Source organism: Amblyomma maculatum, chromosome 6 (assembly GCF_055883805.1).
Source record: "Amblyomma maculatum isolate TAMU_Amacu chromosome 6, ASM5588380v1, whole genome shotgun sequence".
Taxonomy (NCBI): Eukaryota; Metazoa; Arthropoda; class Arachnida; order Ixodida; family Ixodidae; genus Amblyomma; species Amblyomma maculatum.
This window is the reverse complement of record NC_139349.1, coordinates 10,631,775-10,644,327: the sequence shown is the minus strand read 5'-3', so window position 1 is coordinate 10,644,327 and position 12,553 is coordinate 10,631,775. Positions and strand designations below refer to the sequence as shown.

The window sequence follows — 12,553 nt, the reverse complement described above, 5'->3', positions numbered from 1 at the left end:
GCGCTGGGCTGGCGATCCAATGGTTGGAGTTTCGGTTCGCAGGTGGACGACAAAGTGTATTAATTTTATTTTTTTTTAATATCAATTCAATGGTGATTGAGCATGAGAATTCTGGTTGGTCGCTTCAAATTTGGCGGCTCTGACGCATGTGCATAACTGGCGCACAGACTCACGCGAAACTCGGCTCTGACCCGCGTAGTGTAGCTTTACGCTACAAAAAATCGACAGGCGATCAACGAGATTCATGCGGCATACATGCGAGCGAGTGACTTTTGTGCTGCACGCTATACAGTTGTACTATTGCCCTTGTGAAGAAATGAAACAGGCATTAATGCTCGTTTCCTGTAGGTGTCGACATTGCTATCAGTAAAGGTTTCTAGCATCATGACATTGAAGCTGACACTGATCAAAAACAGAAGCTGACACTGGTGGAGCATCGTGGTCAGCAAGTGGAGCACAGGCGTGCTCATGATTTTTCGAGCGGGGGCGGAAGGAGGGAAGGGGAAGGGGGGGGGGGGGGGCAGGGCCCTCTGTTTTCGATTCTCATCTCACTCTTCCATGTGAAAGGAGCTTCCCGAGCTGGCATCTCCTTCCAACTCGACCATGATCTGATTTCGTGACGTCACAGAACCCGCCAACCAATCACACGTCCTGCTACTTCCATGAGCGAAAGAGAAATGGGCTCCGGCGCTTCATTGCACCTTTGACCTATGCCAACACCCGGTCATGCGTCCCGCCCACTACCATCTGCCAAAGCCCGGCCGTTAGCTCTCCGAGGCTTCGAGTGTTTAACGGAAGGCGCAGGTACTTCTTGCCAGATGCAAGGTCGTGTTAATTAATTTATTTTTTGAGGCCGTGATGCTTCAAACAGCCCACGCGATTCCGCCGTGCAATTCTTGCCACCATTAGGTTACCAGCACTTTGACATTGAAACCATGGTTTGCCAAAGACACGCTCGCGATCTTTTTAATGCTGCGATGTGTCATACGGTCGACAACGACGGACAATTTGTTTTCGATATGTGGGTATACTAATGCTCTCGCGTTAAACATCACATAGCCAGGTTCCTGTATAGCCTTGAACGTTTAGGAGTTTGATTAACCAACATTCCTCATTCTTCGCCCAGTTGCGAAGGTTAGTGCAGCTAGAAGCAAAAACAAAGGTTAAAATGGATGCAGGTCGACGCGGCTGTTGTTGCTGGCCCTTTGCGCCACCTGCACATCATGGCCCACGCAAGTTCGGGCGAGTGTCGAGCGCCTGTTAATTTATACTCAATGTTTTCCTCGTTTTCCGTTGACTTTCCCTCTTTTTAGTTTTTGTTCGTGCCCTCATTTTGTTTCCTCTCTCTTGCGTGCGTTGATGCGAGAGGATGAATGGGAGTGCTCTGTGCTGACACGCGCGGGCACCAAGCTAAGAGACGCGAGCGACACCGCCCATTCCGGTGTCGTTGCCTTCGCGAAAGGGGATGTTGCAATGAACTCTAGGCCAACTGCTGCTCATTGCCGCCCAGAGAAAACGGCACGGCATCGGAAAGTACTCATCGTGTATGCAAGCAATATTAATTTTTTATTTTCTAAGCTGCAACAAAAATGACGCCCTCCTGTCACTGTAACTACAGTGAGGTTAAATTTAGCAACCATACCACAGAAAGCATAGAGCATGACTAGCAGCTTACCGGTACCGCTCAAGAGGAAAGTATACAACAGTTGCATCTTGCTTGTACTCACCTATGGGGCTTAAACGTGGAGGCTAACCAAGAGAGTTCTACTTAAGTTGAGGACAACCCAGAGGGCTATGGAACGAAAAATGGTAGGGGTAACATTAAGAGATAGAAAGCGTGCAGAGTGGGTCAGAGAAATAACTCAAGTTACCGACATTCTAGTGGAAATTAAGAAGAAGAAATGGACATGGGCAGGACATGTAGTGCGAAGAGAGGATAACCGATGGTCGCTGAGGGTAACAAACTGGATTCCAAGGGAAGGAAAGCGTAGCAGGGGGCGGCAGAAAGTTAGGTGGGCGGATGAGATTAAGAAGTTCGCAGGGGTCAAGTGGATGCAGCTAGCACAGAACCGGGTTAAGTGGAGAAATATGGGAGAGGCCTTTGCCCTGCGGTGGGTATAATCAGGCTGATGATGATGATGATGATGATGATGATGATGATGATGCCACGAGAAATGTTCGCTTCAAGAAACAGTGAACAGTATGAAAAAGCGGCATTAATATATAGGCAGCTTTGATATAATCACCTGAAAACAAAAATTAAAGGCCGAAGTGCAAGGAAAACAAAACACCAATAATGCTTCTTCCGGCTACAATGACCTGTATTAGACGTGAAAAATGGCAGGCAGGGCGGGTTGCGATTTAGATTCAGCAGCCCAGGACATTACGCACAAGGCTGCCGTTTCAGCTTTAAGAACAGGGAGCGGTCAACGGAGCTCGACGTGCCGCAGCGCTTCGGTCAATGTTTGCACAGGAGCAGGTACCATGGAGCTAGAAGGAGCCATTCCGCCAAGCTTTAAAGCACCGTTAGGTTGTTCGGTGTCATAACTACAGTGTTTTTCCTTGAAAGTTTGTGCGTGCGTCTTTTTTGCTCTCTCTCTCTCTCTCTTGAGAAAGAGGAATGCATAGACACGAACTTGCCCAGTTGGAAGTTCTGATAGGTATTTACTAAAAAAAAAAAAGGTGACCACAACGACGCCCTGTGTCGCTAAAATTAAAAATTAGGCTATTCTGTTTTATTTATAATGCTTGGTTGCTGGTATCACCAAATTGCGGAATCTAATTCTGGTCGCGCCACTCGCATTTGGATGGCGACAACTGCGAAAATTCCCGTGTTCAGTATGAGCTGTCATCACTGATTTAAGACCTCGAACGATCGAAATTACTTCCGAGCCCTCACGCTCTCGACATCACGTCTCTGTGCGGAAAGCTAAACTTTGTGTAAGAAGGGCGTGCAATGGATACCTTTCTACAAAAATCACTGTACATAAGGCACACCTCATCGGTCTCACCATTTCTTGAAAATAACGCCGGCCGCGTACGTCCTCTCCAGTAGTAGCGGGTATCACACATGTGCCACCGGTTTCACCGTTTCAGGCGGCCTCGATAGCTCTCTCCATTTTTTTCCTACAGTCTTTCATTCAAACCTCGGATCTCTAATTGCAGCTCTTTCCCACTACTCTCTCCCCCATCTCCGAAATAGCGAGTTTTGCGCAACGGCTTTCACGCAGACCTCATGGCTTCCGTTCCCGCCTCCGCTACAGAGTCGGATGCGGAACCGGATACGGAGCAATCGTCAATAAACTACGACTCCCCACAGTGGCCAAAGTGAACGTTAGTGGCTCCAGTTTGCAGCTCCTTTCGTGGATCATCGTTCGCGTGCAGGCCCTTAACTACTCACATAACCCCTAATTTCCCCATTCCTGTATCTCCTCGATGCGGGCGTTTGCGGCCAGAACTGTCGAACTTGGACTGCGCGTGTGAGCACCGCCTCGTACTGGCGAATCGTTCTCTGCTTCCGTTTTTATGCTCTCTTGTGGAGGGTTCGTAGTTTTCAATTCTTTTTTTGGAGATAAGATGGCATCCGTAGATAACTTGCTTTCTCCCTTTTTCTCGCCAGTACTTCTGGGTCATAAAAGGGGCGCTGCATCGGCCGTCGATCGATCACTGGTTCACCCAATGCGCATCATCACGAGACGCGCTGACCGTTCCTATTGCTTTCTGGCCCGTAGTGCGGCTTCTCTGCCTTGACCAAATAAGGCGATGCCGGAGCAACCGTGCGATGGCAACACGATGAATCAGCGAGGAGGACTGACGTACTGAAGCCGCCATGCTGTTTTGCAGCTGCCAAATGCGTCTTTAGGCCGTGCTTGCGCACCTGATGCGAGTAGCTGATGATCACGATGATCATGATGATGATGATGCGTTTACTCTCGATGCGAAAATGTGGTGCAAATATAAACCAGTGCCCTGCACTACACAGTTGTGTTGGTTGAACCGAGGAGGAAAATGTTACGCGCGTTTGACTCTAAGCCTTAGAACGGAACCGCCCGCACAAAGTAATTGGCGAAGTTTTTAGAAATGAAAATTTCCTATATTTTCAATAGAACAGATGACAATACGATAAGTGGGAGCCATTATTCGCGCATTTGCTACATTACTAGACGGTTGTTCAAGCAAGAAAACGGACGTTTTCTTTAACGAAACTACATTCGATGTAAGCAGTCTCAAAGGCAGAACACAAACGGTGAGCAGTAATGCTGGAGTCTTGAGCAGTTATTAATATTTTCTTTCTGCACCTCCGCTAGTTAAATTGTTTTACCCCTGGAAGCGTTTAGAACCTTACATATCAATCATTTGGGGTTTCTTATCATTTGGGGTTTCAGGCCCACAGCTTTGTGCCAAGAGCTCACTAAAGTAATTGTGCAAAATAACACGCGATAACCCACCACAATGCGAAGCTGATAAGACATTGAGTACTGTACTTGCGACAACAACAAGGGCAAGTGCACTTATGCGTTTTCTACGAAGTTATCTCCAGCAGTCAGGCTCAGTTCCGGTGCGTACGATATACCACGTCCAAGCAGTTTTCAAGAGCCACTCTGTATAGGAACCTTAAGGCCAACTTGTGTGGTCAAACAAAATGATAACAACCTAAACTACGTTTGCGAGTAAGTCGGACAGTACCGAGCAATGTAGAGCTGTGCTTTTTTTATCGAGAATGCCTGCATGTTAGTCAACCACGTAAGTAAATATTAGCTTGGCCTTCTAACTAAAATAAAAAAAAAATATATTTGTAAGGCTAATTGTGCCCAAAGGATGTGTTATGTCGAAATGAATTAAAGAACAACCCCCGGTGCTCGAAATCAACCCGGAGCCCTCTCTCCCAGCGTTGCCATAGCGTGCCTGCTGTATCGAGACGTTAAACCCCGCGTACTTTTACACAATACTACGTTCCTGCATTGCTCCTCTCGTACCCCGGACAGTCGTTTTGGTATAGTATTGGACTCTAATTGTAACTTTTGCTCGAACTGCCTCCTCAGTGGAGTCATGATAGTAGTGTCGAGATGTGAGAGCAAGCGTACGTCCTGTCCAAGCGAGCGAAAATATCGCGCACGTGTAGCCTAGCTTGAGCAAGCACGAGACGACCTTGGTAGCTCTTTGTTGGCTTCTTTTCCCTTCTCTTCTTTCGTTAGCGTTCCACTCTCTACCGCCGTTTCTCTCTCTCAGCTCCATGAAGCCATGATTCGTGTACACATCAGGTCACGTGCACTCTTCTGCTGACGTTGCCACAGCGTACAGCCAGCGGCGGACGCTGCAGAATTGCGGCGGCGCCGAAGAAGGAGAGAGCGCCGATAAATTGCGACGACGTATCTATGAGCTGAACCCAGATACCGAGCGTTTGTGTGGGTCAAATAGGGCTTTTGTTCGGCAGGAAAGAAAAAAAAAAGAAAGAAACTGCAGTGGGACTAAACAGCGCCGTAATCGCCCCGCTTCAGTTGTAGTCGGCGTTTCAGGAATAAGCACGTCGAGTATGGTGTTCGTACTGGGATGGGGGGAATGGATTATCCTCGCACTGACGGTCTTCGGTCTGCTGTACCTGTAAGTGATACTAATGTTATTTACTTGATAGAATAATGAGCGTTGGTATGAAGTACTGCGCGCGGATACTGAATGATTTTTACAATATGTTAAGTGAATACTTGTCACGCGCATACTATAACGCAAAAGGTAAAAATGAATGTTGTGCGAGCATAGAAATGCTGCAGTAATTTTATACCTTTATTTGGGAGCCTGAAATATGTCGCCAGGGAGGCGAGAATGAATAGGATGAAAGAAGATAAGAGAAAATAGGCGCCGCTGGGGGAAGCTGGATGTCGTTTGTGCAATAAAGTTTTAAAGAAAATTTTAACTGGAGCAAAGTAATTCAGGCTGATGTTCTTTTTCACTCAGAGATGACGCTCTTCAGAGAGGGAAGCAGCACTTTAAAGCAGTGAACGTTCGCTAGAAGCGTAAGGCGGATGGTTTACGACGTAAATTTATCTGATGCTGTGAGCCAATTACACTGCTTTGCTTCAGGCAAGGGGTGTGATAAAATTATATACTAATTTGAATCACGATGTATTTTATTCACTGATTTCACAAAATTACATTCATGAAGATCTAGTTGCATGCCCTATCTAATGTTCGAAATAGGAACGTTGCAAAGATCACTGCTGTTTTAGATTTTGTTTGTATGTAGGATTCATTACTGAGAATAAAAGTGACGTTCATCATCGTAATTTACCATCGCTTCATAATTGATTTTGCAATTACATTTGTGTACACGAGCAAAGTAGGCCGATAAATAATTCAAGCGAATAATGTATAGGTTTCCACAAATTTTCTCGATCGGTCTGTCATCATTATACAAACTTTGAATCCTTAGAAGCATGCGGTTAGATCATCGCATCATTTGGTGAAATAGAAGTAAAGTTGATATGATCAGTACTGAAGAAAACGTTAGCGAAACAATGGCAGTTTTGCAAATTATTCGCACACGTAATGCACGCGGTGCAACGATAAACAGATGTAAGAATACGTCAAAGCTGCGTTCACGTGAGTCGTACTTTGCCAACGACTAAAACAGCCACTGAAATGACGCACAAGTGGGGATAACCTCAGAATGACTATAAATAAAACTGTAAGACTGGAAGGCATTCCCAGGATTAAATTTCATATCTTGACATCATTAGGGCATCATCTGAAGGCGTTACCCCAGCTCGGGGAGATCCCGAGTTCAGGCAAACTCGGAACTACTGCACAGCACGGCAATACATCTTTTTATCGAGGCTTCCGCAGTGCGCCTTACCAGAGTCTTTAAATGCTTACTGGTCATGAAACTTCTCCGTAACGATGCGGGAGAGCTTCATATAGCGCTTGTGACTGCCGCAACACGGCGCCACTGAGCAAAGAAGGGCATCTTTCGAGCAGCTGGGTGCTGTTTCGACCGAGAAGGAAGTCCACCAACTATTCATTCTACGGGGAAGTTCGACATCAATTGAACGTTTGAGCGGTCTCGTAATTCAATTTGTGTGAGTGGGACCACTGAGAACACTTTTTACGCTTCGAGATGTCATTCCGGCTACAAAAGAGCGGCCGAGAAAGGTCTCGCCAGTTCCCAAGGCCCCATTGAAACAGACTGGCAAGGAAAACGAAGCCGGCATTTGCGGAGCAAGAAACAGGCGTCTTCATATCATCTTGAAATATGTGCATGATTGTGAAGAACACTTTATGTTTTCAAACTCAAATAGCCGACGCCGAACCTTTCCGCGAAGAGTATAGATAAATCGAATCCATCGGATTCAAGTGTGCCATTTCGGTGATTGTGGAGAGAGAAGTTTTTGTGAATGAAAATATTGAGGTAGTGCAGATACAACTGCAGTGACATGAAGGCGACGAGTGCGTAAGTCTCACAACGCGCGTAAACTCATGAAAACGCGGTTTGCCCGATCATCAGAGCACTGCTGAAAGTGCCCGGAATCTGTAGTTGTATTCTCCTGCGGAACTTATTTTAACGAGCTTAAATATAGCTGCAAATGCTTGCTGAGCATACTGTGGGATAAAACGATTTAGCATGAAGGGTTGAGCACGTTGGTCAAAGAAATCAGCGGGAAGCTTGAGTCGCATGCGGCGTTGGTGTGTTTTGCGGTGGTAGGTTAGTATTCACCGGCGCTTCTAGCATATATGCCGTGATGAGTAAAACAAGTGAGAGTATCGTTGGTGTACCCGATGAAAGATATGCAACATTAAGGGAGCTCAGTTTGCAGTTTATGCCACCTAAAAAGCAATATCTGTTTGTGCACAGCTGGTAAACAGCCAGAGCGCCGATGTGGAATCGTCGCCATCGCGCCTTTCCGGGAAAATAGAGCGCTCACTCGCAAAGTGCAGAATTATGTGCTATAATCCTTAAGCACTCGTTTCACAAACTCATGAGATATTTGGAAGAGAGAAGCTTGACGCAGAGTTAAAAATTAACACCACGAAACCAATAGCTGTGGGTAGGCCCAAAAGAAAACGGCGGCGCCTTTTAATTGGCGTGCGCGCAGCAGTGTACCGGTGTGCAGGCCGACTTGCGCCTGACTGCTCCGATCCCAAAGACGAGGTGGTACCGACGACGCTGTACTCTTACACCGGAGTGCCGCTGAACATGAACAATGTGAGGCAAGGAGGACGACGGCACATAATATGCGTTTGCTGACGATCTGTCAAAAGATCTGTCAAAAGTTAGGTTGACGAAGGTAGTGGCTGCGCCTTTAGCATAGCTATCATGCGCTAGGTACTCAACATGGACTGCGGTGGCAGTTCTGCTTGCGTGCTTTGAGTTTTGTGGTTGGATTGAACAGTGGAGGCAAGAGGCAAGTAAATGGCGTTGAGCCTCGTGTAATGGGAGTTGATAAGTGTGCAGAGCGACATAATAATTTCATTCATAGCAGGCTTTATACTGCGCAGTCAGCCTTTCAGCTGACGTCTTCTCCTGTGAGAAATCTGTACGTTATTAATTATCGTTGGACCGTCTCCCCTACAATTGCTTAATGAAAAGCGCATCCAAACGTCACCTATTAGGACCATGTCTAGGCATTTAGGTGCGAATGTAACTCGAAATATGATGGCGCCGCCGCTACGGCGGCAGCTCGATGGCCTTCATTGCACAGCTGCGTGTCTAGCTGCCAGCGTTGGCCCTATATGAATCTTCGGCTGGAGTGTCGTAACCAGAAGAAAGATCGAAGGCCTCTGGCCATATTGCACAGTATTACAGGCCGTGTGCAGTCAGCTAAGTTTGCATACAGTTTATGCTTCGCTTTTGAACCCAAATACTGCAATGCAAAAGAAAACGTGTGTATTGCGACTTTTCGTTTGATAACACTGGATGTATACGTGACAAATTCTGGAAGTGGTGGTGACATTCTAGTTTGACTGACAGTGGAGTGGAAATTAACTATTTTGGCACGCAGGAAGAAAAATCCTTTTCGGAGCGCTCGTGACAATGGGCTTTTGCTGTGACATTTGCTTAAAAGCAAATTGTATCGCATGGCGCCACCACTGTAGCCGAACTTCCCGTGTGTTCAGCTGTCAATATTTGCATGCTGTGGTCGTCAGAAACTGCCATTAGTGCACAATGCATCCGAGAAACGAATCAGAAGTGAAAAATTAGTTGGGGTTTAGCTCAGGTTAACCCTAGTTGAATTGCGAAACCAACGACAGAAGCATCATTTGGTTGATACGTTATTCCCTTAGCACGCCCTATCAGTGTAAGATGCTACATTACTGGGGACACTTAAGCTCATCCTTTAAAGGTATGACGCGAGAGCGTAAGCTACCAGCGCACATATAAAGTCTCGCTTCAACTAAACGGTATGGACGTGCCTGCGTGCGTAGGGGTAACGAAAATGTAAACGGTTCTGGCTGGCTGATTCTGATATCACAATCCCGTGATAGGAGCGACCCGAGTTGGCAGCTCCTACCCGTGTCATAGGGGTAACGTGAGTTCAAATGCCATGGCAGGCTGACTTTTTTTCTTTTTTTATGGGAAGACTGTATCTACGCCTCTTCACGGCGTAGCGGCGGCCACCCGAAGTTTCGCTTTGGCGGTCGTAGTGTTGCTTTCGCAACAAAAACCAAGTCTTTGCGTGCCGAATTCGCATTTGATGTTTGGATTGCTTTATGGTGTTTTATGCTTTATGCTTTATGTATTTATGTCCCAAAGCAACTCAGGCTATGAGAGACGCCGCAAGGCAGTGCTCACTAAATTTCGACCACCTGGGGTTCTTTAACGTGCATTGAAATCGCACTGCACACGGGAGCCTTGCTTTTCGCCTCCATAAAAAAGTGACCGCCGCGGCCGGAATTCGATGTCATATATTAGGTCCCATCAGTCGACCGCTGCTGAACACTGCACCACCACAGCGGGCTGCCATTTAGTGTGAGTGCCTCGCTAGCGAAGGAGTCTTTCTGCCTGTTTATGAAGCCTCGGCTTATTTAAGGAAATACCTGCTTGATTACTGTCACATTTCACAGGTCGCACAATTAATATATGGAAGTCTTCTATTTAGTCTTGTAGGAAACGCGGAGGGAGAGTATTTGGGCGAGGTAGAATAATAAAATATAAAAAAAACTTTATAACAAAATACTCGGATGTAAACCAAGTTATATTGTGCTTCTTATTGTTACTTAGGCGCAGACGAAATGGCGTAAGCCTTCATTTTCCTCCTTCATGAATAAAACTGTTCGCCCTTAATTGAACCCTCGATTTAACTCCGCAGCACGGTCATTAAGAACGGCGCAAGTTAAGCAAAATGACTGTTAGCGCACCTACGCGGCATCAAGTGTGCCGAAGTTTGTCGAAGTTTTATCAATGTAATGGAGACAATATTCTTTTCTCAACAGTACCAATATGCACTTGCAGCTAAAAAGAAAGACGAACACAGAATTTGGGGAATGACGGCGCCCCACTGTCTAGGAAAATGAAACTGCTGTTGCGATCGGTGCAAGGGCCCGCATCTGATATATAAAAGATTTATTTTTTTTTCCGCCACCGCGCTTTTATGTCTTTCACTCTGTTTTGCGTTACTTCCTATATCCACGTTGCGCAAATTCGTGTTTTTTTCCTTCTGCAAGTGCTATTAATGAAAGTGGAGGCTCTGGGCTCATTCGACAGTCGGCAAACGGCACCGTTTTCCTTAGCCGTGACGCCGTCGTAGCAATAATGGCCCTCCAATTTCGCAGGGTTGACATCCGCTTTCACCTCTTTATTGCCCAGCAATAATGATTTGCCGCAACCTTACTGGTATGCGTGCCGCCTCAAGGTCTGACATCCTATCACGCTTCGCGGTGTTTGCCGACAGTACTGCTTCCAAACGAAAAGCAGCCTATAGGAACCGAACACAGTCTAGCGTAAGCACGCTGCTTGGTGCAAATGAGATGGAATAAATTCGAAGCGAGTAGGTTTCTTCAAGGTAATGGACTCAGAAATAGTGACAGATTATGCTCTTTTCCCTATTGGCAGCATGGAAAACTTTCACGTGCAGCTTGCGGTCTCGTGCAGTGCGTGCGCGGGGGGAACAGAAGTAGACCCCACTGCACCAGAAATGACGTCAGATCAAAAGGCGCAAATAAAGAGCTATAAAAGCAGGGTTGTAGCCACGCAAGAACAGCACCGTATTTGAAGCTCGGGAGTTACCGATATAGGAGGAAGTTATGCCTGTCCTAATATGAGTCGTCAGCTGGAGCCAAGAGGAAGCGGAATGTAGATGTCCTTGCTTTTGTATAGCAACGAAGGGATGAGCAAGCTCTGGCGTAACTTTCTGAGGTCCTTGATATTTAACAATGTGCCCTGAAAATAAGCTAGACCATTCAGAAAACCGTAAATCAAGTTTTGTAAGCTGTGAATGCAGACCAACAAATACAGCCTCTCTCAGGAATAGCGTTCTTGAGGTTTTGATGGGAAAACTAAAGTATTCATACCAAGCAGTAAATATGCGGTTAGCGAAGCTTTTCTCGCGCTAATGTTTCTGAGAAATACGCCTAGAAGATTTAGTTTCTGCATGGTATCGCTCTTCGCCGCTAAAATCATTAGCGATGGTGCGTAAAGCAACGCGTATATCCATACAATGTTGTTTCCTTAGAGGAAGATTCAGGTTGAGTAGGCGATTACGCAGCCTAATGCTTTGAGCATTAGGCACGATATACATAAGTAGGGATATACAGTGTAGCACGATATACATAAGTAGGGATTTGTTATTTATTATAAAAGAAGTGATATCTAGGAAAAATGAATAATTTAACCAAAAAACATCACTTCCTTTCATCGACGAAGGTACCATAGCGTCTGATAAAATATATATATTGGAACAAATTTGGTTTCATGGTTTGTTGAAGGTGAAACATAAGGCCACCCGTGTACTGATGGGTGTTAGCGTACGTTAAAACCTCGGAAAGTCGAAATCAATTCGGAGCCCCCGCTACGGACTCTCTGAAAGCCCTTACCACTTTGGGATGTTGAACACCAAATACCACTCCATGAAAATCCCAAAAGCTTTGAAAATGTCCAAATAAACCTACGACGACGACAAGTTTAATCGCAAAAGATTGTGTCATAAATTCTAACACAACAAGTTTGAGTATGGTTACACCCCCATATAATATGCGAAGGAACCTCCCCTGCTCTGTAATATTGTTTGCTTACATCTGCATGCTTTATCAATGCACTGGGGATTGAAGTAATGGGTCTGTGGAGCACGGATTGACAGCTTTGCAGTATAGCGCTCTCATAGCCAACGGACAATTTCAACTTCGGAACGATAATGTTCTCATAGGGGCGTTCAGACTGCTTAATATTGCTGAAAACAGCTACCGTGCCTGTCAAGTTATATTAAAGCTCATGCTTCATAGTCTAAAGTGAGCACATAAATCTAAGTTCGACTTAGGCTTAGACGACAACAATAAAATGTCTACACAAAGATTGTCTTCGAGTCGGTACGGGGCTAAAGCGCCACAGCAGAGCTGATAAGATACA

General features: G+C 45.9%; 1 protein-coding gene and 1 long non-coding RNA gene across 2 annotated transcripts in view; one reads left to right on the top strand and one right to left on the bottom strand.

Annotated features, from left to right (window-relative positions):
- LOC146185048 (uncharacterized) overlaps positions 1-12,553 on the bottom strand; it is a 310,168-nt gene that overhangs the window by 216,263 nt on the left and 81,352 nt on the right. The window lies entirely within an intron of this gene.
- Positions 5,335-12,553, top strand: part of LOC146185051 (cytochrome P450 3A8-like) — a 38,042-nt gene continuing 30,823 nt past the window's right edge. Inside the window, exon 1 of the mRNA XM_084606039.1 lies at positions 5,335-5,601. Coding sequence (XP_084462165.1) covers positions 5,534-5,601 — 68 coding nt within the window. The 5' untranslated portion in view covers positions 5,335-5,533. The remainder of the gene's footprint in view (positions 5,602-12,553) is intronic.